The sequence below is a fragment of the Nylanderia fulva genome, unplaced genomic scaffold (genome assembly GCF_048542155.1).
Source record: "Nylanderia fulva isolate GAGA-0341 unplaced genomic scaffold, ASM4854215v1 Scaffold5, whole genome shotgun sequence".
NCBI classification, from domain to species: Eukaryota; Metazoa; Arthropoda; class Insecta; order Hymenoptera; family Formicidae; genus Nylanderia; species Nylanderia fulva.
Window position 1 is genome coordinate 4,109,313 of NW_028190587.1, and position 24,633 is coordinate 4,133,945.

At 38.7% G+C, this 24,633-nt stretch overlaps 1 protein-coding gene across 5 annotated transcripts in view; it reads right to left on the reverse strand.

Annotated features, from left to right (window-relative positions):
* The window catches only part of Rdl (Resistant to dieldrin), a 77,163-nt gene that overhangs the window by 14,003 nt on the left and 38,527 nt on the right, over positions 1-24,633 (reverse strand). For 3 of the 5 annotated variants that reach the window (XM_029316767.2, XM_029316764.2, XM_029316762.2), the window contains exons 3-6: positions 22,961-23,028; positions 10,206-10,432; positions 9,062-9,144; positions 490-627 (exon numbers count right to left, since the gene is read on the reverse strand). In XM_029316767.2, the coding sequence (XP_029172600.1) occupies positions 490-627; positions 9,062-9,144; positions 10,206-10,432; positions 22,961-23,028 (516 nt within the window). Of the gene's footprint in view, positions 1-489; positions 628-1,759; positions 1,898-9,061; positions 9,145-10,205; positions 10,433-18,890; positions 18,959-22,960; positions 23,029-24,633 lie in introns of all 5 variants that reach the window. The other 2 variants (XM_085487045.1, XM_029316763.2) reach the window with 2 other exon arrangements.

Consider the following 24,633-nt stretch of genomic DNA (forward strand, 5'->3'; position numbering starts at 1 on the left):
AATAATCCCGATTATTCGCAACACGAGAGACAGAGAAGATGGCTCAGAAATTGACGGTAATAATAAGAGTATATATATATATATACTCTATTGACGATCGATAATGGAAGATAATTGCGTGTTGCGCAGAAATTTCACCTTAACGAAGGAATGTGGAAACAATGATTTCTGAAGGAGAAAGTCTTCTCGCGGCTGAACCGCAGAGCTCTGAGGCGCGGCGGAGCCGAAATGCCAGCCAGCTCCGCTATTCGACGAGGCTAAATAAACGCGTGAGATCGCGAGAAAGAGAGAGATCGATCGATCGATCGACGGCTTTACGTAAGTAAGGTAACACAGGATTTACGACGAGTTTCTCTTACGAGCGGCAATTGCGCCTGCGGACATCGGATAGCGCTCACGTGTCTCTCCACCTTACCCATGCCGTTAAAAGCGAGGGTTGAACAATTATTTGTTGGTGGTGGGGGGGTGGGGTTGTGTTTCATACGTTACCGGTGGTAAGACTAATCTCCATGGCACGCTGACGATGACCGAGGACCTTGAACTGAGGCAGGGAGACCTCGTTGCTGACCCCGACGCTGTTCGGGCCCTCGTTCCACTTGTACCGGATGTCCCTCATCGTGTATCCGACTGAAAAAATAGAGAGACCCCCCGCGGTTGGTACGTACCTTCGCGGAAGCCCTCAAACGCATTTCAGCTCCGAGGGGGCCTCCACTTACCTCGCACCCCCATCAAACCTCACGAGTCCGCTCTCTTTCACTTTCTCCCCTTTACTCTCTTTTCCTTCTTTCTTTCTATCTATCTGTCCTTCTCGGTTTATCTTACTCTCTGTCTTGCTTCGTGAGAGGCGCTCTCTCGCGACGAGAGCTATCGAGAGCCCGGATTAAATTAACGTTTCAAAGGGGCGTGTGGAGACGGAATATCTGACGTGTAATGAGAGATCGTGGACGATCTTCCCGATCGTGAAATACGATCGAGAAGCGAAGGAGCATCATCCGTATTTACGAGTCCGTCGTGTCGATTATTGTTTTGATGTTGTAGATGATGGATGTTGGGCCAAAAGGAGATGGACGTGATACTATTTTATTAGCGACTGTATCAATCAGGTATATTTATTATATCGAAATTTTGAGACTCTACAAAAATTGAACCGTTTGCTTTTCTGCAAGTTTTAATTTATATGTAATTTATGTGTAATAAAAGATAAAGGTAAAAATAGTATATCGTCCACCTACAAGCGTGAAGAGGAAATCACGTCTGGGAACGATGGATAAACGTAATTCAACTAACGTCTGCGTCTTTTGTAGTGTAGGGAAAAACCGATGAGTCAATCAGTCGATCGGTCGAAATGAATGGCCATAAGACTACACAGTAGTCTTTATTGAATAAATTCGTTCTTACATAATTAATTGTGTTCGCGAGAAAGACGCTAGTGATCGGTGCATATCGATGCGGATAAAATAAGACTCATATTGTATACATACATATATATATATATATATATATATAAAATATGAATCTTATTTAAGTATAAAATATGCATCGTAGAAATTCTGCGTTAAATCCCGCGTAAATGCAGTGCACGTTTACACATATTCCTGAGATAAGATCATTATCTCGCTTCGAGGGCATTATTATCCGCGAAAATAATTATGATAATTATGATTTGAGCGCACATTTTCTCTGATATATACATACATTATATCGACGCAAAATTTTGGACCAAGTTTCGAAGGAAGAACGAATAAGAGGGGATATCTACCTGTAGATAGGTGTATGGTTGTCTGTCGTTGCCTGTGACCGAGCACGCGAAACTGCGGTAGTTCCACTTCGTTCGAGATGCCGACCGACTGTAGGCCGGCGTTCCATTTGTACCGAATATCGCGCATTGTGTATCCAACTGCCGGGAGAACAAGAACACAAATATCTTCGCTCTAACATACAGTAATTAGACACTGAGGTAGTGTTCGGTTCGGGACAGGAGGGCGGGTACCTCGGGGAGTACAGTAATTAGAAGCAAAGTTATCACGAGCAACCTAAAGCGGTTCCTGGTTGTTGCGTCACGATCCAATTCTGTCGGGAAACAGCATAAATTTCTCTCCGCATGGAATCGATTTAGGATGCCCTCCGTGCCGCTGTATCATAGACGTCATCAAATTTGACATTATAATTCCTCTCAATTAATATATTCATACGTATAATTTTATCATGATCTGGAAAGAATATTCTAAAATTTTCTCGCGAGTACGCATTATCGTAAAAAAAGAAGAGCTGTCGTAAATGCTGAATTTCATTTTCGCATGGAAAAATTTTGTATCACAAAGAGAATTTTATAGCAAAAAGAAAGCAATGTCATTCCGCGTGAGAATTTCGAGCTCTCGTATCTTTGAATTTATACATAAAAAAATGTAAGTTTTTATATTGAGATTTCCTATGTACAGAATAATGTCTTCCGACGCGTCTATGATGTTTGCAAAAATGGAGCTTGTGCGCTTACGACGGCCGAGGTCACGCGAAAATTGATACTGATCGATGATACCTCATCATTCCGCGTTATTCAAAAATTTGCGGTTCCTCTACTTTTCACTCTCGATCGACTTTTTTTTTTTTATTCGACTCGCGCCTAGAGTTTCCGCTTCTAATTTCCTTCGCGTGGCCTCCAGCGCGTACATACCGCACCGGAGAAACATTCCTCCGTAACTGAATCTTAGGTGATTACGATCATTACACCGCATTCCAGACACCAAAGTGGCATTCCGTCGCGGTGGCGGCCACATTGCGCGAGCATCGGCCAAACGTGAATTAAGCGGTTCGAATATGCCTCCGGATACTGGCGATTAATTGCTTTTGTTTTTGGAATCCGATTTTGGATGCCGCAACGTTTTATCCCCGTTCGGTTATATATACATACTACGTCGCACAGCACAGCTGCATGTGACCTCGCGCAAAACCGCGATTTCGGTAATGACATTACGATCCGCGACGGGCGTGTTCGGCACTGCCGGTGAGCTGCGGGAATAACAGGTTTTACTCATTCCACGGCTCTCGCGTGAGAAATTTACGCTTGTCATATACTAATGAGAGGATAGCAATGCTGACGTTTCATAATATCTCGGATATATATATATATATATATATATATATATATATATATATTCTACGGTATTTCAGCGCGTTTTCCTTTTTTTCTTTTTTTTATATTTAATTGTACGTTTCCGGCCGCTACCCTCATTATACTTGCAAATGAGGCTGCGTTTAAACAAAAATTATGGAACAAGGAATATCGCGTCCACCAGCAGTAATGAGCCCGCCTCGAAGAAGAGATTAGCAAAACTATTAACCGCGTCCGTTCGTTTTTCTGCCGATGATCGTCGCATAATTAAGTGCAGCGTAGATATATAAATTGGTACTCTTATAAATAAAGAGATTTTAATAAAGAGATTCTGGATTTGGGGGAGGGGCAACATTAAGCATTACAAAAGGTAAAAAAGGGGTAAAAAAGGAACAGAAAAAGGGAAACAGAAGAGGGCGGATTGTATATAGCAGTGGCTGTTGAATTACACTGCAGGGAGGAAGGACTGTGGCAACATTAGCAAAATACCGAGGACTATGGTAGTGGCAGAGCAAGTTTTAGGTTTATAAGACGAAAAGTGGAAAGTGTATAGTTAGATATGGAACAGCAGAGAGATATAGAAAGAAAGAGAGAAAGAGAGAGGCAAAGAAAAAGAACGAATTTCGTGCATGGCATGCTACGGTGACACACACAGGCTCGGAGGATTAGGTAGATTTACATATATGTGCTACATGCTTTACGCTGCGCATTTCATCTCCTGTATTGCATGCTCTGTGCTACATGCTCCATTCTCCGTGTACTGTGAGAAACGCGAATTTCCGTGCTGGCTTAACAGTCTCCTTCCGTTTTAAATTCAAATATTATCCTTGGTCAAACGTATGATATTATCGAGGTCTTCTCGAGAAGCAGGATTGAATTAATTAAACTCATTCGATGTACATATATACAGGGATTGCGTTCTTACGATAATCCTTTATTTTTATATTAATGTAAGAATTTATGTAAAAACATATATGTATATATAAATATATATATATATATATATATATATATATTTTTTTTTTTTAAGAAATGTGATCTCATTTCGTTAAGCGATCAACATTTATAGAGGCAGAGATATATGTAAAACATTATCGTTATTATACATGTATATATTAAAAAAAGAATTCATGCGAATTATTAAACACTATTGTCTCAATTTACCTCGTTCTTGATAAATCTTATTCTCTGTGTGGAGCAGACCGAAAGTAAATATCCATGCAGACACATGCTATTCCCCCAAACTATGTTAGATTAGCTTAACGTTTATTGCTCTACCATACGTATAAAGGAGTCGTTCGAAGGGAGATAAAGAAGGAAGGAAGAGACTTAATTATACCGGAGCAAGAGAATCGTAGAGATCAGAATCAGATCGCAAGCAGATTCATAGGCATACCGATAACGTGACCACGGCGTGGTACGCCATGGGTAATAATAATAATAATAATAATAATAATAATGTTGCAGTCGTTTCGTTCTTACATGCGCTGGGCTAGATGCACAATGCGTTTTAATTCGGTCGGACCATTGTTGACACGCCGTTTCTGGGTTTTGCCTCCTTCGGGGCTGGCCGTCGTCGGCCCTTACTACGTCCCCGGACACGAGGCTCAGTGCTATATGTCGGAGGCCCTTCAAGGTCGAGGGAAGAGGAGAGTCGGTGAGTGATGGTTGAGTGATGGCCGGTGGTCAGTGGTAGTGGTGAGTGGCAAAGTAGTGAAATAGTGTTTCAAACAGCACACTTTCGTCGCGCTCTGTTCCATTTCGGGATCAATTTTCCTTAGCAGCTCGCGTGAAAGAGAATTCTCGTCTTGTATATTGTATATATTTACAATTGCGCGTATGCCTCGTGGTGTATCTAGTTTAGCGTTAGTCTTTCTCTAGTTACACGTTCCTCCCGTCGAAGAAAATCACCCTCGATCTCGTGAAAACGGAACAAATTCTACTTTCTCGTATCCTAAATGTATTAGCGCTCATGAACTCGGGTCTAGATACCTTCACTCGGCATTTCTGTCGTTCCCGATGCGAAAAAATTCTCGCTCGATTCATCTACAGCTTGATCAAAAAAATTGTATTCCGATGATTTCGACTAATTGCACCCTGGAAACTGATCCGCGAGGAATTTTCCGCTCGGCGACGACAGTCTAGGAAGAGGAACACGTCGTGTGTTGTATTCAGTTTGATATTCGTGCAGACGCGCGCGATCATTAGTCGTGTTCATTGTCGAATGACCGCGCGACCATTGAGAAATCACGCGAGAATTCAGCTAAGACCGACGTGACGACTCACAGTCAGCGGTAACTTGGTAAAGTGGAGACCCTTTCTCGGAGAATGTTCTCATAAATAATACGTTCGCATACGGTCTCTGCGTAGGATGTGACCAAGCGTGTCCTGTAAACGTATTGGTCGTTGGATACGTATCGCTTTTTCCCCCTTTTTTATAGTTGAGAAGCTACCTCGGGAAAGTAATTTGAACTTTGTCGCTCTTTTATCGTGAAAGTCGCAGTCGTTTCGTGTCGACGAGCGATGAAGAATGATACGCGATCGAACTCGCTAGCTCCTGCGATCCGTGATTACTGCAAGTTGCACGTTTATTTTCATCCACGATCCGCGATACCGCCTGATTATACATCTCCTGAAATGAATTTAGCGGAGCCCATAAGACGGAACGGAACGACCGTTCGCGCATAAAAGGTTTTATTTTATCGTGCACGTGGAATGCACAAATAAAGACGCTTTTGTGTTTCTTTTTTTTTTATTTATTTTTTTTTTTTTTTTTTTACGTAATCAAGAGAACGTGAGAAACTGCGGTCGGTTGCAAAAATACTCACGAACTATAGCACCATTCTCGCCGTTGCAGTAATACAAAATCGATGCGGAGAAGGGTAATAATATCGCGCTTAATGGCTAAGTTAAGAGCGAAACGACGTTCGTGATCCGGCACTTCAATCCAGCGAAACTAATCAAGAAACTCTCCAGAGTTTTACAAATTTCGCGCATCCCCGCCTTCTCCTTTTATAGATCCCATCAGCCGTGATGTGTTCTGGCAGAAATTGCGCGAAAATGTCTATCAAAATCTACGATTATATATAGAAACGATCAGTTTTTGGGACAATCACTGGTTAAACCAGATAGGAAAATGTTATATTATTACCTTCTATTTACGTCTGTGTCAAATCTAATTTCCAAGTAGAATTTTACACATTGTTACAGAATTATTACATTAATGTCAAGTGTTCCCTAAAAAGAAAGTCTATAAAAATGTAAAAATTAAATTATCAAACTAATCTTGCAACTTGAAACGCAAAGCTATATTTATCGTCCCAATGATTGATATCTTTTCTTTATCGATATCTGTTAACCGTGTTTAGTAGTTTATCTTTCATTGAAAAAAAAAACTTCAGTTATAGAAAGACAGGAATCCAAGTAAAAGTTGATGAAAGTTTGTAAATCTTTCTAATCGTATCGAAAGTTTAGCAACTTATGCGAACGCAATACGTATCGCGGGAATATATGGTAACAACTCTTATAATGATCGTAATAACTTTCGTTCGAGCAATCCGACCAATTAAGGACGGAAGGGCGTTTGCGAAAGTCCGAGCTTTCTACTCAACGAAACTAATCGACCAACTTGGTCGACTCTCTACGATATCTCGTACGCCGGACTTCCGGTGACCCCTCGACCCTATTCCACGACCGAGCGAGTTTTAATATAGATCTTCTAGCGGGGGCAAAGTTAAAGCCAAACTTTTTCCATCATCCTATATAAATCGGTAATATTGAGCGTTTCTATCTCGAACGATCAAAAATGTTCAAAAAAAGATTGTAATAATTTTTGTTAACTGCTTTCGATATGGCCCTGCAAAAATATTGTATCCACATATTTCTGCGAATATTCTACAAACCCGAATCGTTTTCCCGTATAAAATCACGTTTACACGGGTATATGCATTTTTAATTATTCATTATGCAATCATTGTGTAATCATAACGCTGATTTGGAGTAACCATATTGCATTGATTTATTCAGGAAATTTGCGCAGTACCTGTATTACCCCGTGTGTACGAATTATTAACGCCAATACTAACGAATAACGATAATTATTCCACGACGTGAGCGTATATGTGAATTAATTAAAAAATTATCTTAAAAGAACGAGTTCGAAATTTTCATTTGCTTTTGCATATAAACACACCGTGCAATTTGCAGTAATGACGACAATCACAACACGAGCTCGTGACAGTGAAACGTTAGCGCTATCACAGCGTATCGACACACGCACGCACACACACACACACACACACACACACGAAGATACACACGCACACATATACTAGCGATAAACTTTTCGCATGTGTCTCCGCGCACTGGGCCGGTTCTCACGGCGCATCATAACTCCTAGTTAATCCATGATTCGTAACAATAGCAATTCGATTAATAGTAAGTCGATTAATCGAGACGTGTCTCATCGATGACTCAGTTTGTGTGTATACAGCGCGCGTATCGATAGAAGCCGTTGTCATAACGGCGCGTCAAAGCTCTCTCTGCTTACTGACCGCACACTGTGCTTAATTAATGCAAAATCGGGCTTTCATTGTTAAAAAAAACCCATAACCACCGGTGCAACAAAAAAAAAAAAAACAAAGAATAAAATTTTATACACGCGTTATTCTATATTTTTCTCTGCACGTTAATATTTGAAATGTCACGTACACCTTTTTTTTTTTCGTTGATCGACTTTTGCTTCGCGAGAGGAAAAAGTAAAAAGAACAGGGCAACAATAAATGCCCGACTTTGCAAGTCCATGTTGTTACACACGTACAATCATCGTGTATGGAATAAAAAAAAAAAAAATAGAAACCCAACCAGAGTGTGTGAGCGAGAGCGGGTGAGTGAGCGAGTGAGGTGAATGAGAGTGATTCTCACTGTGTGGCTGACTGATTGTGTGAGTGAGCGTGTGAAGTGGCGAGTGACGGACAGACAGACAGACAGATAAACAGATAGAGAGGGAAGATAGAGAAGAAAGAAGGAAGTAAAACCTGATGTCGGGAAAAGGGCGAGAGAGAGGAGGGCAGAAATCGTTGGTATAATTGAGGGTGAGAGGAAGGAAAAGAGAGAAAAGGAAAAAAATGGAAAGGTGACGGGTTATGGAAATTGACAGTATTCTCTCTGTGTGAGCGTGTGATAGAGGGGGATATAAATTTTTTTTCTGTTTTTTTTTTTATGCTCGACGCAAATATATACGGTAGAAGCATCTTTCTGTGTTTATCTGAAAAAAAGGTTCAAGGCGATGTACAGTTGAATCGCGTTGAATCAGCGACAATCGACTTTCGATAAAGATACTTTCTGCGTATCTCTTTCGACGTTATATTCTCGAATTATACGCACGAGTTCATATGCCGGAATTAATCGTTTATATTTTACGATCTATTTCATTGAGAATTACGGCCAATCAAATGATGCAACGCCGCAGTATTTTTGAAAGATATTGTTCATAATTGATGGTCGTTTCTTGAAGATTTCGCTTTTATCTTTATTAAATAAATAGTTATTTTTTAAAAACTATTTTATAAGACAATAAATTTTTTATCGAGATACATCTTATCATTATATCTATACGTTGATTGATATTAAGAAAACCTATATTAATTTAGAAAAAATTTTGATAATTCATTTAATTACATCGAATACATGTATGATTGACGCCAAAAAGATACGGCGAGTCGATTGTCATTCTGAGAAGTAATATCGAGAAATGCATGAGAAAGTCTCTCCATTATAATGTGCGTAAGTATGTATGTACGTGTTAGTATGTCGAGTAGAAGTAACAGGCGAGAGAATGTCGAATTCCGTGAAATCATATTTTGTTCACTTGTATGCACCTATATAAATACGTATAAAAAAAATGTATATATACTTAATATATACATTCGCGCGTGTATGTTGCGTACTTACAGCTCTCGATCTCGATATGGCACAATTGCCGGTCCATCGGGAAATATTGCAAGTTCATGGGACACGACGCTGTAATTGTTAAGCTGAAACACATTCAATTAAAATCTTGTTTAACGATCGCTTCGTCTCGACGAAGTGTTTTGCGGATCTTATGAATACGGAAATTTATAGCCAATCCAGTTGCGCCCGAGTAAAGCTGAATGTGTATGTGTGTATACGTGTTACGTGTATAAATTAATTCGCAGTCGACCTCATTACGTTCGACTCACGGTGGGATTAACGTGTAAGAACCAATCTGTATTGATTCGACATGTCGTATCGTTAATACGTGTCTATTCTCGTCTTCGACGAAACGTATACGAAACGTTACACAGACGTACCGTATTTCGCATGATTCGTAGGGACGACATTGATTGATGATTCCCGTTCTCTATATAGCACGGGAAGAATTTATTCACGCAAACGAGCGCGCGCGCTGCTTCATCGATATTCTTCCTCCGTTCCCGACAGCGAGCGGCTCGATTCGGCAGTTCCGATTCGGAAGTCGAGGATGTAATATAATGGAACGATATTGCGCGAGGGAGCGCAAGTTAGGTATGCATGGATCGTCTGAATATAGCTGGCGCGTTAATACCGGAATACACCCGGCCCGAGAAGGGGTCAAACAGGGAAAAATGATACGAGAGCTGTGTCGAGCAAGAAGGGGCGGAGGTTGCTACAGGGAGCAAATTTGTCGTGCCGGGCACAATTGGTCCCAGAAGTGCCACGAACGTTTTATAGTGATGGAGGACAATGTACTCGATTTGTAGCCGCGGCAGAAAATACCGTGAATGTATTCCCCGGACGGTGTAAGTAACAATTCCGAATTATCCCTGCTTAATTGGCTCGCGCAGAAAAGAGGGGAGACACAGAAATATGTATACGCATATATCTTTTTTCAATTCCTATGTAAATTCAACCTTACTGAAAAAGGATGCGATTAAGAGATTTTAGAACGAGGATTTATTACGCAAAAAAAATCTTAAAATATTTGAAAATATTTCTTGTGAATATCGGACGATATTTATATATATATATATATATGTAATATATTGTATAATATAACTGTGGAAGCTATATATGAATATAAATATTTTATACTCACCGTATGCTACGCGTTATGCTTCCCGAGTGGTGAATGCGAATGAACTCGTTGCTGGTGGTAGCGATGTGAAAGTATGACTGCTTCTCGTTGACAAAGAAGGTGTCGGGTACCCAAATGTTCTTGATAAATTCCGAGCCGACGCTGAGTGTCTCGACGCCCGGTCTTTGCTTGAACCCGAGTCGTGGATCCGTCCAGAATTGTCGGAAGTAAAAATCCAACGTGAAGTCCTGGTACGACACAGGTGACTTATTAGACTGGAAGTCATTTGTGTTCACAAATACACTAGAGAAATTCGAGGATTTACGTAAGCCTTTCTGTGCCTTTCATTTTATGTATTGTACTTTTTTTTTCTTGAATTTTATATCTCTGAAAACTGATAAAAATAACTCGATTTATCGCTATTTTTAATTGGAAAATATTTTTTTAGATACATTACCGTAAAGATAAAAGTAGAAAAATTATTAAATAAATTTGATAGTTCAAGAATATAAACACATAAAATATTTTAAGGCAGGTATTAATCTAAAGTTTCGTGATTCTTTAAGTTTTTCTACGTCAGTCAAATTTTATTCGTACATTTTTTTTTAAATAAAGCATTTGAAATGCTACGTTAGTCCTCGTTCTTCCCATGTGTGTCGGGCCGCGGAAAATCTCAAGAAATTGAAAAAGCATTCGCGTTATTTTACGTGAGAGAACTCGGGGTTCACGAATCGTATACGGAATTGCGCGAGATAAATAGTAAGATTGTAGTATAACACGTTTATCGCGAAGTCACGGCGTCGTTTTGTATGTAACAAATGTCGATCGTAAGAGATACATGTGCGGATTGTTAACGAGGAAGGAAAACACATTCGGGATCGCGAACGTCGACAGGCACCCTTCGAAGACTTATCGAGGCGGCTCGTCGCGATTATCGTAACACGTGAAATCAGCCACTTAACGCTTACGTGACCCTCTACTATGCAGACCTCCTCCGGCTTTCTACAACACTTGACCCCACGCTGTGAAACGAGGCGAGGGTTAATTCGGCTCGGAGCGGTTATAAAGTCCGAGTTGCGAGGGCAACTTCGAGAGCTTTGTAAAGCGCTCCATCATTGGATCTCACACGCGCAAGAGCGTTTAATCGTGGCACGATAGAGCGAATCTGAGCGACGTGTAGAGCAGCTCGAGCGAGACCGATTTCGAGTAAACGTGACTGATGACCGTGAGTCGATTCTATTATTAAATTTTCGCAGTAACATATTAAACGTAAAAGCGATATAAATATCTTGTTACTAAATTTAGTTTTGTTAATCGATCAATTTGCATGGCAATCGTTCAAGAAATATGCAATAATATATTTATGAAAAAGAGAATTGATTAATGTGTCATGGATAAAAGTTGTGTATATGTATCTTACCATAAATTTGATTGATTTGTAATTAAGCATAATTACTGAAAAATAATTACTCCAATAATTTTCGTAAATTTAATATATTTTATATTAGAATTGTGTATGAATAAGTGAAGAAAATTAATTATATAAATTTTATTTATGTAAAATTTCCAGCAAAAATTTTGATGAAATTATTTTGATGGCATTTATATAAGCACCATCTGTATTGATAATTATGCATAATAACTAATTAATTATATATATATAGTAATATATATATATATATATATATATATATATATAATTAAATAAATCATTAAATAAATTTAGGTTAAAAATTTAAAAATATTTTAAAATTATTTTGCTGATTATAAAATTTTATATATGTATAATAATTTTAATATTACTCTATAAAATATGTGATATCAAAAGACACAAACTCGAACTTTATGGATAATAAAAATAATGTCAAGTTATAAAGAAATGCTTTTACGTTAAAAAATCACTTCCATGTAAAAAGCCGAAGATCTTAAAATATTTTTTAATATACTATTCCGTCGTGCATCTAACACGTTATAGCGCTCATATAAACTCATTGGCAATGTTAGTTCATTCATGAGCTTTCTAAATTACTCCACTGTCAATTTTACCGAAATGTTTATTCGTGTGCCTAAGAAAGTTTGAATATTAAGCCGAAAAGCGAGAGACAGAGAGAGCTTTTGAACGCGTTCGAGTGAAATAGACGAGTAGATTTATTATCCCAGGTGGAAGTTCCTTAATCGTCTCACTATTACAGTAAGAAACCCTAAAGGAAATATGTCCAAAACTTGGTTGATATATAAGCAAGGTTTCGTTGTCTTACTGTATTATCGGATTAAACTATAACAGAATTTCATAATCATTAAATTATAATTGATTAAAGACGAGATAATGGAAATTCTTGATAAAAGAGATTCATTAAAATATAGAAAATATAAAGAAAGTCACAAAGTTGTCATAAGAAATTTTTTGTTCGTGATATGTAATTACTTAATAACATATTTACATGTAATATATATTTCTTAATAATTAGAACGCACGAATATTAGTTTTTAATGAATTTGTAATATTTGTTGAATCTTATTTTTGTATAAAGTAATTTTTGATTTAATAATTATTATATAAATTATTATAAAATATTTTTCTCTGTCTCTCTCTTTCTGTGTTATATTTACTATAATACTATCGTAATTTTTTCAATTAAATTTATATCGCAGAGGCACACATTAAAAATCTAGATACGAGCACTGTTATAACAGTGCAGAGTTGCAGGACGGCAAGTTAATAGTTTATAATTATACGATGCTAGACGCGATTACAACTGGAAATCTTACGCGAGAACATACGCGTGACCTACACGCCTCGTGAGCATCGAGATTCCTGTCGACGTTAGGGTCGATCATAGGACAAGAGTCTCGCGACGCGAAATATAATTCATGTATACACGCGACGAGATAAGGTGTAGGAACTGTGTATGTATGGTGACTACATATACTACGTATCATACATACATCCAAATACGGATATATTTGTGAAACCACTACGTGCAAACATGCTACAAGACTGCTACAAAATCCATGCATCATGCGCTGTGTAAGAATGGTGTTGTATAATATATAGCGTCTCTAAAAATATTTCGATCATTATCTCCACGTGTTTGCATTCATAAAAGAGTAATGCAAAAATTAATTTGGTACTTGCAAAAAGTTTCTTTTCCTTTGCAGTTAGTTTTCTCTTTCCTAACGATATATATTTCAGCGAGGAAACAATAGAATAAGAAAAATGAATTCATTATCTTTGAAATTAGTCTTTTATATTGTAAAACTGCTATGATAAAATGCTATGTACATGCTAAAATTGTCTCGGAAGATATATTTGAAATTGAATCGTTTTTACACCTAATTTAAATTAAGTTCTCAGTTCTATTGTTATTTATTAATTTCCTCCTTGCCCTCTTTTTTTATACATTTTTCCATTATGGGCTCAATTATCTCGTCAGTAGCAATGTCAGAAATCGCGTAAGTTTGAGCAAATTTTTTTTCAAAATTTTTGTAACTATCAACCAGTATGAAATTCTGAGAAAATTTAAAGAACTTTGAAAGAATAAAGTTCGGAATTTTGCAACTTCAATAAGATGTCATGGCCATCCGTGACAAGAGGGAGAGTCCGACCTGGGGCAAAGTTTGCCACCTTCTTGAACGACGTGCGCACACACAGACTTTTTAAAGTAAAGACTTTACTTCCTATTCGCGTTGCTACGAAGAATTTAATGCGCATTTGTCTACCGTTCGTATCATTTGTACATTTTTAGATTAACGTCAAAAATTTTATCACTGTTTTTACTTGACTAATTAAAGTCACAAGTGCAGAATCAAAAGATTACGATTTTGTTACATTACAATTATATATAATAGCCTATATATTTAATTGTATTTTGTAATTAATATTAATGACGCTATACAATATTTGAAGATTTAAAACGAATGTATATATGATAAGTAATTAATCTCGTGGTTTAAATACGCGAATATGTCGACAGATATGAAAGATTTTAGTATTTCGTGGATATGCCGTATGGACCGGAAGTTCTCATCGTTCGTGTTTCTGGCGGCTCTCCAGGCGCACTGCGGTTACGCCGTGACGTGTAATTGCTGCGCTAATAAATTCTCGGGTGTTATTAACTGATCACTGTCAACTATTCCCACGCGAATATGCGCGAGAGAATTTCTTCTCTGATTTTTTTTTAATTTGTCATAGTTTTTACTTTTTTTTACTTTTATGCGCATTTTGTAACTGTGTCGCAATTATGCTGTATCCAGTAAACTCGTTTCTTTATGTTAATTAAAAATAAATAAGAATATTTGTGAATAACGTTAATGATATTTTGACAATATAACTGAGAAATGTTTCATTCCAAACTTGTGAGAAATTTGCGACTGTTATTCAGAGAAATTGGACACGAATTTATTTATTAACAAAGGTGTAAAATTAATTCATCTCAAATTCTAGTAAGCAAATTTTGTATTCTTGCATATTTCCAGAGTCATATTTTTAAATGTGAAAATATTTTTAAATATGGGAATATATCTAAATATGGGAATATTTTCTCATATGTGCATGCACGCTTACGTTTTCTGAGATATGCACTATAAAGCATTTTATGATCTCAATTATCTCTATATTAAGCCATAAATATCATATATTATAAATTGTGTTATATAAAATAATAAAAAATGCATTACGCATTTTTTTCTTTTTCGTTCTATATAAAAACTACTACATTATTTATTTCGAAAACATGCAATTGGAATATTCCATAAGGAAATAACGAGGTATTTTTAGATACGTATCATCTATAAAATCTATACTATTCTTTTCTAACTGAATAATTGAATGTTTCCTATTTAATTTTACCGGACGCAAATCTTGCGATGTATTTGAGTGTGAATCCAACAATTTGAACGATTATGCGCCGGCGAAACAATCCGAGAGGAATGTAAATAGGTGCGCGCAAGCGTCTTCATTATGCGCAAATCGAAGCGTAAACAATAAAAAAGCAAGAGGAAAGCTTTGTAGAAGCGTGTCAGGCAAAAGTTCGTAGGCCAATCAATCTCAAAAAAAAAAAGAAGAAAAAAGAAAAAAATAGAGAAAGCGGCGCAATACGGTGCTGTAATGGCAAGTGATGGAAGCGAGAGGGGCTCATTCGAGGAGGACCGCTCCATTTCGTTTGGAGTCCATCGCGCCTCGACGAGCGCGATTACCGTGATGTGTACGCGCACAAGCACATAAAATATATATATATATATATATATATATATATAATTATATTTATATATATATGTCTATATATAAATTGTGCTATACGCGTCACGCATACAATATGCGCACATCGAGAAGGACACAGCACGTAAACGCAAGCTTACGCGCGCACAACATACATTACACACGCACATTCGAATGCACGTACACACATATCGCGGACACGCGTGCGTATACGTATATACACGCGCTCGTAGAATCGTATATATAATATGTACAATATACAGCGTGAGAGACGTGATTCATAGCAACCAGAAGCGCACTGCACACACTGACAATGACACAGCTTATATAGGTGTCAGTATATATTTACGATATATAGCATAAATATATATATAATGTATATACGAGATATATATATGCAAATACAATTATATATGTATATCGGTATAGTCTCGATGTAGTCGCAACGTCGTACGAGCTATACTCTTTGTTCGGTATATATATATGCAATCATTGGCTGGCTGAGGGAGAAAGGACAGGGCGAGGTTCTTTTCGAGAGCCGCAAGGGTATTTTCTGTCGATACTTCTTCTGCTCTCACCCCTTCTCTTTCTCTTTTCACCCCTGGTTTTATTCTTTACTTTCTCGGTCTCGTCCGGCCGGGAAGATTACGATCAACGAGCGCATAAAGGCGCCTTCGCCGTATTATTCTCTTCGCTCGTTGATTTTTCTCGAAAGTCGGAGAAGACGAGAAGAAAAAGGGAAGACAAATTGTTAGAAAAATTGTCTCGTTGTTCGCGGATATGCCGGCCGGAGAGCCCGAGGAGTGGCCCTCGAGGAAGGGATGGACATTGAAAGTCGCCTTTCGTTTTTCTTTTTTTCTTTCGGAAGGAAATAGGTTGACGGAAATCGGTGAGAGTGAAACGAAAAGTAGGGGAACATGTGTAGAATGGAGACTCGCCAGCGGATGTAAAAATTCGCGCGTCACGTCCCAGGTGACAGTGTCGACTTGATTTGGTTTCCGCACAGGGCTCAACACCTGGGGTCCAGCCTCGTACATTCAGCTTCAAACTTGTACTCTGGATCTCAGGGGGGGAGTTGGGGGGAGGGGCAAGGCGGCAAACGGAAATCGACGTGCCCTTTTATACCCCTCGCACGATTACGCGTCAAATATGCAGGAAGAGAGTCGATCTCACAGAGTAGCTCGCAGTTGATATGTTCCGGGCCTGTGGCGAGTCAACGTTAGAACCGCTTTCAAATTCATTGCGTGCGAGCCGAGGCTCTGAAAGTTTTATCGTACCGGAGGGAAGATCACAGAATCGACGAGTAGCGAGTTAAACCTTTTTTTTTTTTTTTTTTTTTTACCTATATACAGATTGTGTGGATGTAATATGCAATCAAACGGATCGTACGCTACTACCGGTTACGTCAGAATGCTAGAGATTCCTATCGGCGGTAATTTCTGGTATAATTGTTACCGGAGAAACGGGTTAAAGAGGTTCACAATCTCTCCGAAGCGCATACTTCGGGAGTTATGGTCGATAAAGGGTGGATCCAGTTTCGTGCCAGTTTGAAACTGAGTGTCGACACTGGAACGAATATACCTTCGATCACTACAGGATTATGCGTAATATATAATATGTTGTATGGTGCCGCTATATACCTTAGATATTGAGAAACAAATACGAATATATATATACGTGTACCATAACGTAGGATACGCATACGTATACTTTTACGTATTGTGTGTGTGTATATATATATATATATATATACACACAAATATATATATATATATATATATATATATATATCTTTACATTCTATATGTATATATATATATATATATATATGTATGTATGTATATATATACATATAGAATGTAAAGGATGCGTAAAAGTGTGATCGCCCGTATACGTATCTCAACATATGTGCGGCCTACGGTGCTCGATCCGAGATTTAATTAAAATTGTCATGCCAATTAATCACGTCGAGACATTACAACACTATTATACGACATTTTACTTTGATATTTCATTTTTCGATATTTTCTTGATATTTTCCTATCGTATTCTTGTTTCACTCGAATTGACTTTCAACAATATGCACATTACTTTCAGAGAACTCCGATGGGATTTCCGCCTCGTGGGTTTTCCGGAAAGATGGTAAGTCGAGCACGGATTTTTGACTTATTTACGACCGCTTTGAACGGCGGGAAACGGTCCACAGCCGCGCGATATTGCGAACGGGATTTAATGGTCCCCCGGGGGATTAAAGAGCCATCTCGCCGCGTTGACGGTGGCGTCCACCGAGTCTCTCTCTCTCGGAATTTTTCCACTTGGATTTTCGTGCGCGAAACCGTCGGTCCTTTTATCATCGGTTCGAGCACCGCGGGTAGGGCCATGCAACAAGAACATCGCAAATCGAATCAAACGACTCAACCATAAACCATAAACGAAGTGGACAAGAATATATCTTGCGAAGACTGTGGAACGTAGCAAGGTTCCCTTGTAACAGTTCAGCCAACCAAACAGCTGTGACGAGCTATAAAAACGTAGGTTAGTAGGCCATCAGTGTGTATACTGTTGTCGTTTTTGTGTGTATCAGCGTGTATACGTACGTATGTGGAATACACGTATGTATGTGGGATATAGATGTATATATATATATATGTTACGTCTATGCTCCGTAGCTATGTGTCGATACGCCTCTTGCTGCCGATATAAACATTGGTATTTGCGTTGCATCTATTTCCCCTGGTGCAATTTTCCGTGACCAGATATCGAGAATGACTCGAGATTTAAGCAGATGTGAACATATACGCGTGGAGACACCATTATATACGTTTACATTGCTATATTGTACAAGAGTTTTTTTTTTTTTTTATAAATGCGCAGGAATTGATGTGTAGAAAACCATAAACTTTTCGTGATTAATGTTGTGTTGTTTTTGTTGTGATGACTCTTCGAGATATATGATTTTATGAACGCGTGATATTTTTATTATTATGAAACCGTAATTCGTAACAGGAATCTAACAACGAAACTTCAATGATCCATTTTTGATTGACACGGATATTTCATTGTTCCGGGACAAATATTCGTCGCGCGCGCAAAATAAAAAGTAAACAAACCGGAACAGATGATACTGTGAAATGCAATCGGAAGCAAGTGGCGCGACTGGTAAGCTAATTCGATTAATGATGCGGCATATCGGTTCCATGATGGGCACGCTCGACGTCGATTCAATTAAACGCTGGGGTCAAAACAGTCTTTAAAGCGGTATCGACACAATTTTGGACATTACGATCGATCGCGAGATGCGAGAGAGGGTTTGTGTTCGCGCGGGAACGAATGTTCTCGTTTGTCGCGTTTCAAAATATATACGAGGGACATGTGGTGGATGGGATAGGAGGGATATCGTTCGCGAAAAACTAGACGAAATAAATGAACGAACGAACGAACGACTGTCGATGTCAAGAGTTTTGTATGAGTTTCAATGCAAACTGTACCATCAACACCTCGGACACGGAGCTGATGCTGAGGACATACATGGTGACGCCGACCTCCACGGGCGGACCTGCAATCAACAAAACCATCCGGCCTTGGTCGCTGTGATTACCCGCCAATCTCTAATTAACCGTGTAATGACCTATCGTGTGTGTACGAGATAAATAGATTGTAGGTTCTAGATAATAAGTGGTAATTAACAGTGGTAAAATGCATCGAATCTTCCTTCACCTCTGACTCACGCGCAATTTTCGCTTAATTTTTAAGTACTTTCCAAAAAGATATTGTATTTTGTGCATGACGCGCGCGACGACGTGTTTCGTCAGAAGAATCGAGACTCATCGCGGAAACGCTCTCTGTATTTTTGATACGCGTGAGCGATAGTATTGCATGTCGCGTTCGACGATTTTTTTCTCGAGTCTTCGGATAAATCGGGAAATGGATTGTGTCATTCTCTCGACGGAAAGAGGGTTGCTTCCGGGAACGTCGCGCGCGTTTATTATTCGTGAGCCAGAGGCGAGACACAAACACTGACAAAGTCGAGGAGAGCTCGCACCCTGCACGGAACCAAATCAACAGGACTCGTCGTCTCAGGCCACGTTGCCTTCCAAGCTGGAAGAATCATTCATACTTGTCTCGTTACATATTAGGCACATTATGCTCTTACGTAATATTTATACATACACATCACAGCCACGTAGCAGTATGTGAAATTATCTTACTACTATCGTCTTTCGTTTTATCGTACATCACGTCGCTCTTTTTTTTTTTCTATTGCAGTTTGCTATGTGCTTTCTCTCACTCTCATTCTCTTTCGTTCTTTGTGTTCGTCTTGTTTTTGCCGATCGTCACGTCGTATTCCAATTTGGCTTGTTGTGGCTATACGTGTACGTATCTCAGGGAAATCTGGCTCGCTTTACAGTCCTTTTTCTTGCCCTATATTATAAACGCCTCTCCATTATCGAGAGTAACGCGTCGTCTTGTCGAACGTTCGTCGAACGACATCGTTACTTTACACTGAATTGCTGTCATTGTCATTGCGGTTGTCGATTCCGGGCGAAATTTATTTTTGATATATATATATATATATATATTTTTAGCTTCTGGGATTTTGTGAGGAAGATGCCTTGAATACTGAAAGAGCTGTTGGAAGGAACTTGAACGGGTATCACGATCGAGGGAGTTCGATCGAATTGTTCATTCTCGCGTGTTCATTCACGAACGTGTGATACGTGCGGTGTTCAGACAGAGAGATGGCGGAAGTGTCAAAGGGCAAAGAAGAGGGCGGATATTTTTTTCGGGCGGCGGGACATAGAGTAATAATAATAATAATCGTAAGTGGTTTGCAGGCGGCAGCCCATCTCAGCAACCGCGGCATAGCAGCTAGAGCGTCTAAGAAACGGTCTAAACGGGACGGTCGTGCGTGTTTAATATATTGAACAAAATACTATTTTTTTCCCTGAGAGCAGAAAGCAATAAAAGAGACGCTCCTCATTCACGTTCTCTCTAATACTACGTGACGCTCGGGGCAGCCCAGGCTCAAAAGTCAGGCAGGAGATCAATTAACTAAATTTTCCACACTCGCAGAAAGCGAACGTAGTTCGAAGCAACTGAGTTTCACGGCTTGATTCATGATTTTCATAGATTTTCTCACCAATGTCGAAACTTTTAATAGCGTTCTCGCGTCACTACAGTATTTACCGTGAAATCACACCATCAAATGTTTAGACAAGAGATTATATTTTCATTGAAATAAATCTGACTCGGGCACGTTAAACTGTCTCGCTATAATTTAGAACGATTCAGTTTTTTTTCGTCTTTCTTTTTTTAAAGATTTAGCTCAACTTGCGCTGCTACGTGCTCCCGTTTTCAGTTGCTGAAACTACAGCCCCGTTTCTCGAGCGTAGAACGAGGACAGCCAGTATATATATTTATTATCTGAAATATGAAATAGTACTTTGTCCATTTTTAGTAGTGTCTTTTTTCTGTTGCTCGCTACTAAAATATATATATGTGTTGTGTATGTGTGTGTGTGTGTGTGTATACGGGAGAGTGCGTGTAAGGTCATACACGCGCACACTCATTTCTGCGTTGGTATAAACCGGTACCGCGATAAGCGGACAGACCACAAGGCACTACAATATATCAAGTGAGTTAGGAGATTCGGCTTGGTTGGCTTCATTTCGGTAGTTTCAAAGTACAAGTGGTAAACCGCATCGCGTAATCGTTACCGTGCGCAAAGTGCGTTTTGTACATAGAGCACTACCATAAGTTGGAACTTTTATGCAATTTTGTGGCTTTTTTTCGCGTTCGCGAATAATAAAGTATGTATATTTCCTCCAGATATGCAAATTCAAACAATTTTACTATTTTGAGATGGAAGAAATTTACACTGTCAAGTATTCGTGTGTAAAACAAATTATTAAATTATGTATTATTCTGTTTCGCGCGAATTCGCGTAATAATAATGTCTGAAATTCTTTCTTTTATAAGTAATCAATCATTCTTCGAGTCTCATCATGTTATGTTAGTTTTAAAAGATGCAGAAGAACGAAATAAAAATCCAAAATATAAACAAATCTAAATAAAATGAATTAATTTCTAATATTTCTCTATTTAACCGAATGCTATAAAAATTTAGCAAAACATGTGTTACAAAGAAAATCGATTGATAAAAGTCATTTAATGAATCTCATCTGGTTAGAAACCAAATGCTTATCTCGTTTAAATGTTTATTTCGCACAAGAGATATAATCCTAGTTTCGGAATGCTGGAATAACGACGAACCGGGTCTCTTCTGCATAGTTGCGTTCAATCGATCCCGGAATTAACGCGCCAAGAAATTGGACCTTTGCCTCGAAGCGAGCGTCGAGTCGCTCCGGCAATCGCATAATCGCATTATGCAATTGTCGCAATTCGAAACGTCGTCGCTAAACAAAAGACGCATCAAAGAAGCATATAACCCAGGGCAATGCGGAGAATCTGCGGACGACAAGCGAACTAATTTCATCCTCGGGGCGTCGAAGATCGAAGGCGGTGATCGAAGAACATCCCTCATCCCGACATCGACGACACCCCGAGGACCAAATTATTTGATTTTATTTTCGTGATACTAAGCAGCAATTAATCAATTATGTACACGCGTTAGGAGCGAAATAATCGCTCGCCGACGTCATTAAGTTAACTAAGATAATTCACGCTTCACAAAGAACGCGTATTAAACAACGCGACGTTTATTGGACTCGACCGCTGAAAGTATCGCGCCAATTAGTGCGTGATTAACGACACAAACGAATTGTTTCATCGAGGCGAGACGCGGATGACGATATGAGAAATCACCCGGCCTGGATATTGCAAATGTTGATCGTTATAACGCAATCGACATTGAGAGTCGACCGCTAGAATCAATATGTCTTGTTCTCTCTTGTTATTTACCTTTGTTAATTTTTGAACTACATAGATTTGAATCGCATTGTGCGCAGTGTGCGTGCGTGTAAAGTACTTGATTATCCAACGAGACACTATCGGGATGTTTATGTGCCTTATAATATCTACAAACACAAATATAATGGTATAACACGAATAAAGTGAAAATTCTATTGCGTGGTGCGCGCATAATCTCACCAGAATATGTGTATATACCGTAACTTATGATTAGAAACAATAGTTATTCCAATATACATTTGTTGGAGGGATGACGAAAACAATGGGAAGAATGCACACTCGTGTGCACGTGTATGTACAACAATATAATTGAATATGCATCCGCATAAATCTCCCAGATGTATGTCTGTGCACGTTGTGTATGTATATAATATATATATATATATGTGTGTGTGTGTGTGTGTGTGTCAGTGGATAAAAAGATGCTGATGACAATTCAGTAACGATCAGCGGCAACCGTTGATTTGAAAAATACACGGGCACTAAGAAAGTGTGGTTGCTTGAGCGAAAAAGAGACCGACGGGAGAAAGGATGAAGAAGGCGGGCGAGGGTTTGTGTTTAGCCGAGAACGATAGTTAATAAATATAACTTTCAGCGGAAATTACTGAATAAGACCTAGAGGTAGTACCATTTTCACTTCGGATAGGGAGCTGATACTCAAGACGTACATGGTGACGCCCACCTCGACGGGAGGACCTGAAATCGAAGGTTAGTAAGTCTGAGTCGGCGGTTTTTCCGGCCGCGGCCACACAAGCTACACGGTGAGAGAGTGACTGTATGGCATTCGTTCGTTTAATCTCACGAATATCACACACGAATGTATACACGCATGTATCGCTTTCTTTCTTTCTTTCTTTCATTCGGTAGCGTTCTGTGAGTTTACTGTGAATGCGAAATGGCATGTTGGTGATGTCGCTACGTTGGATGGATCGCTGAAAGTGGTAATCGCTTTCGATTAGACGAAATGTCCGCTAATTATTCTGGAGCTAATTTACGTGTGCTCGGTTGTCCTTGTATGATGTTTTTCAAAGATGGCTTTGCTCGGACCTGTTTTGATATCTCTAGGCGCAGCGCTGTGTAACGTTGCTTTTTATTTTGCGTTTTAAACGATTCATTTTAAATTTGAGATGAATAACATTTTTTTAATTTATGAGATTTAAATTAAAGTGCTGAATGATTGAAAATTATTTGTATCTTTCATATCTTCTTTCTTTCTTTTTTTTTTTTTTTAATATTATACTTATATATTATTTATTAAGAATATATTTTTGTATCGCAGCTTCAATCTTTTCATATAATTTATAAAATTAGCTACTTAAATACTTAAATACCCGATCATTTGCTTCATTATGTAATGAATAAATTCGAAATCCCAAATAAGAAATTCTAAAAATTGCAGTGGTAGATACGAAATGTGAAGCGCGAAATCGAGTATTTCCGAAATCGAGAAATCTTCTGCCGGTCGAATTGATCGGTCGTAAAGGACGAGACGGAAGAATGTAATCGCGGTCGATCAAGCGGTATATTTCGCCGGGAAAAGTATGGCCGAAATTTCGGCCAGCTCAGGTGCGGATGGAAAGAACCGTTTGTCGAGGGGAGAGCGACGAGAAAACGAGAAGCGAGGACGCGAATTGGGAAAGGGTTAACGAATACAGGCGAGGATACGTGTCCACGTTGGCGTTTTCGCGATAAAGTTGACTCGTAAACAACGGCTCTGCCAACGCCATCGCGCGCCACTCGACCAATATATCTTCATTTCCATTTCTAGGATGTTTTTAAAGCCCTATACCCGAGGAACATCCCATATGGGACACATATTTCACAATGACGTTCTCGCGTACACGCTCGGAAAACGCACGGCCGACGTGGTATCGAGTTAATTGAAACGCTCCAGCATGCTTTGCCCGTGCAAACCGATCGCCCATGAGAGAGCTTTACTCCGAAAAAAAAAATAAAAGATATATGAGACACATGTGTGATGCAATCGAGAAAGAACAAAAATTAATAATCGACTATGGGGTTGAAAAATCGCAGCCATCGCGCCACGCGTGTGCCGATATTCCTGAATTATTTATATTAGCTTTATATGTTTGCAGGTAATATATATATATTTTCCCGTGAACACGTTATGTCATCGGATATTACATCGAGTTTTAATTTTAAAAAATTTAATATTTTAATTTGAAAAGTTTAACAGTCTAGTTTTGCGAATATTTCACGGGTACGTAAAAAAATATCTACGGAATAATTATATTATATACTTTTAATTACATTTTTTATAAACACATATATGAAAAAATA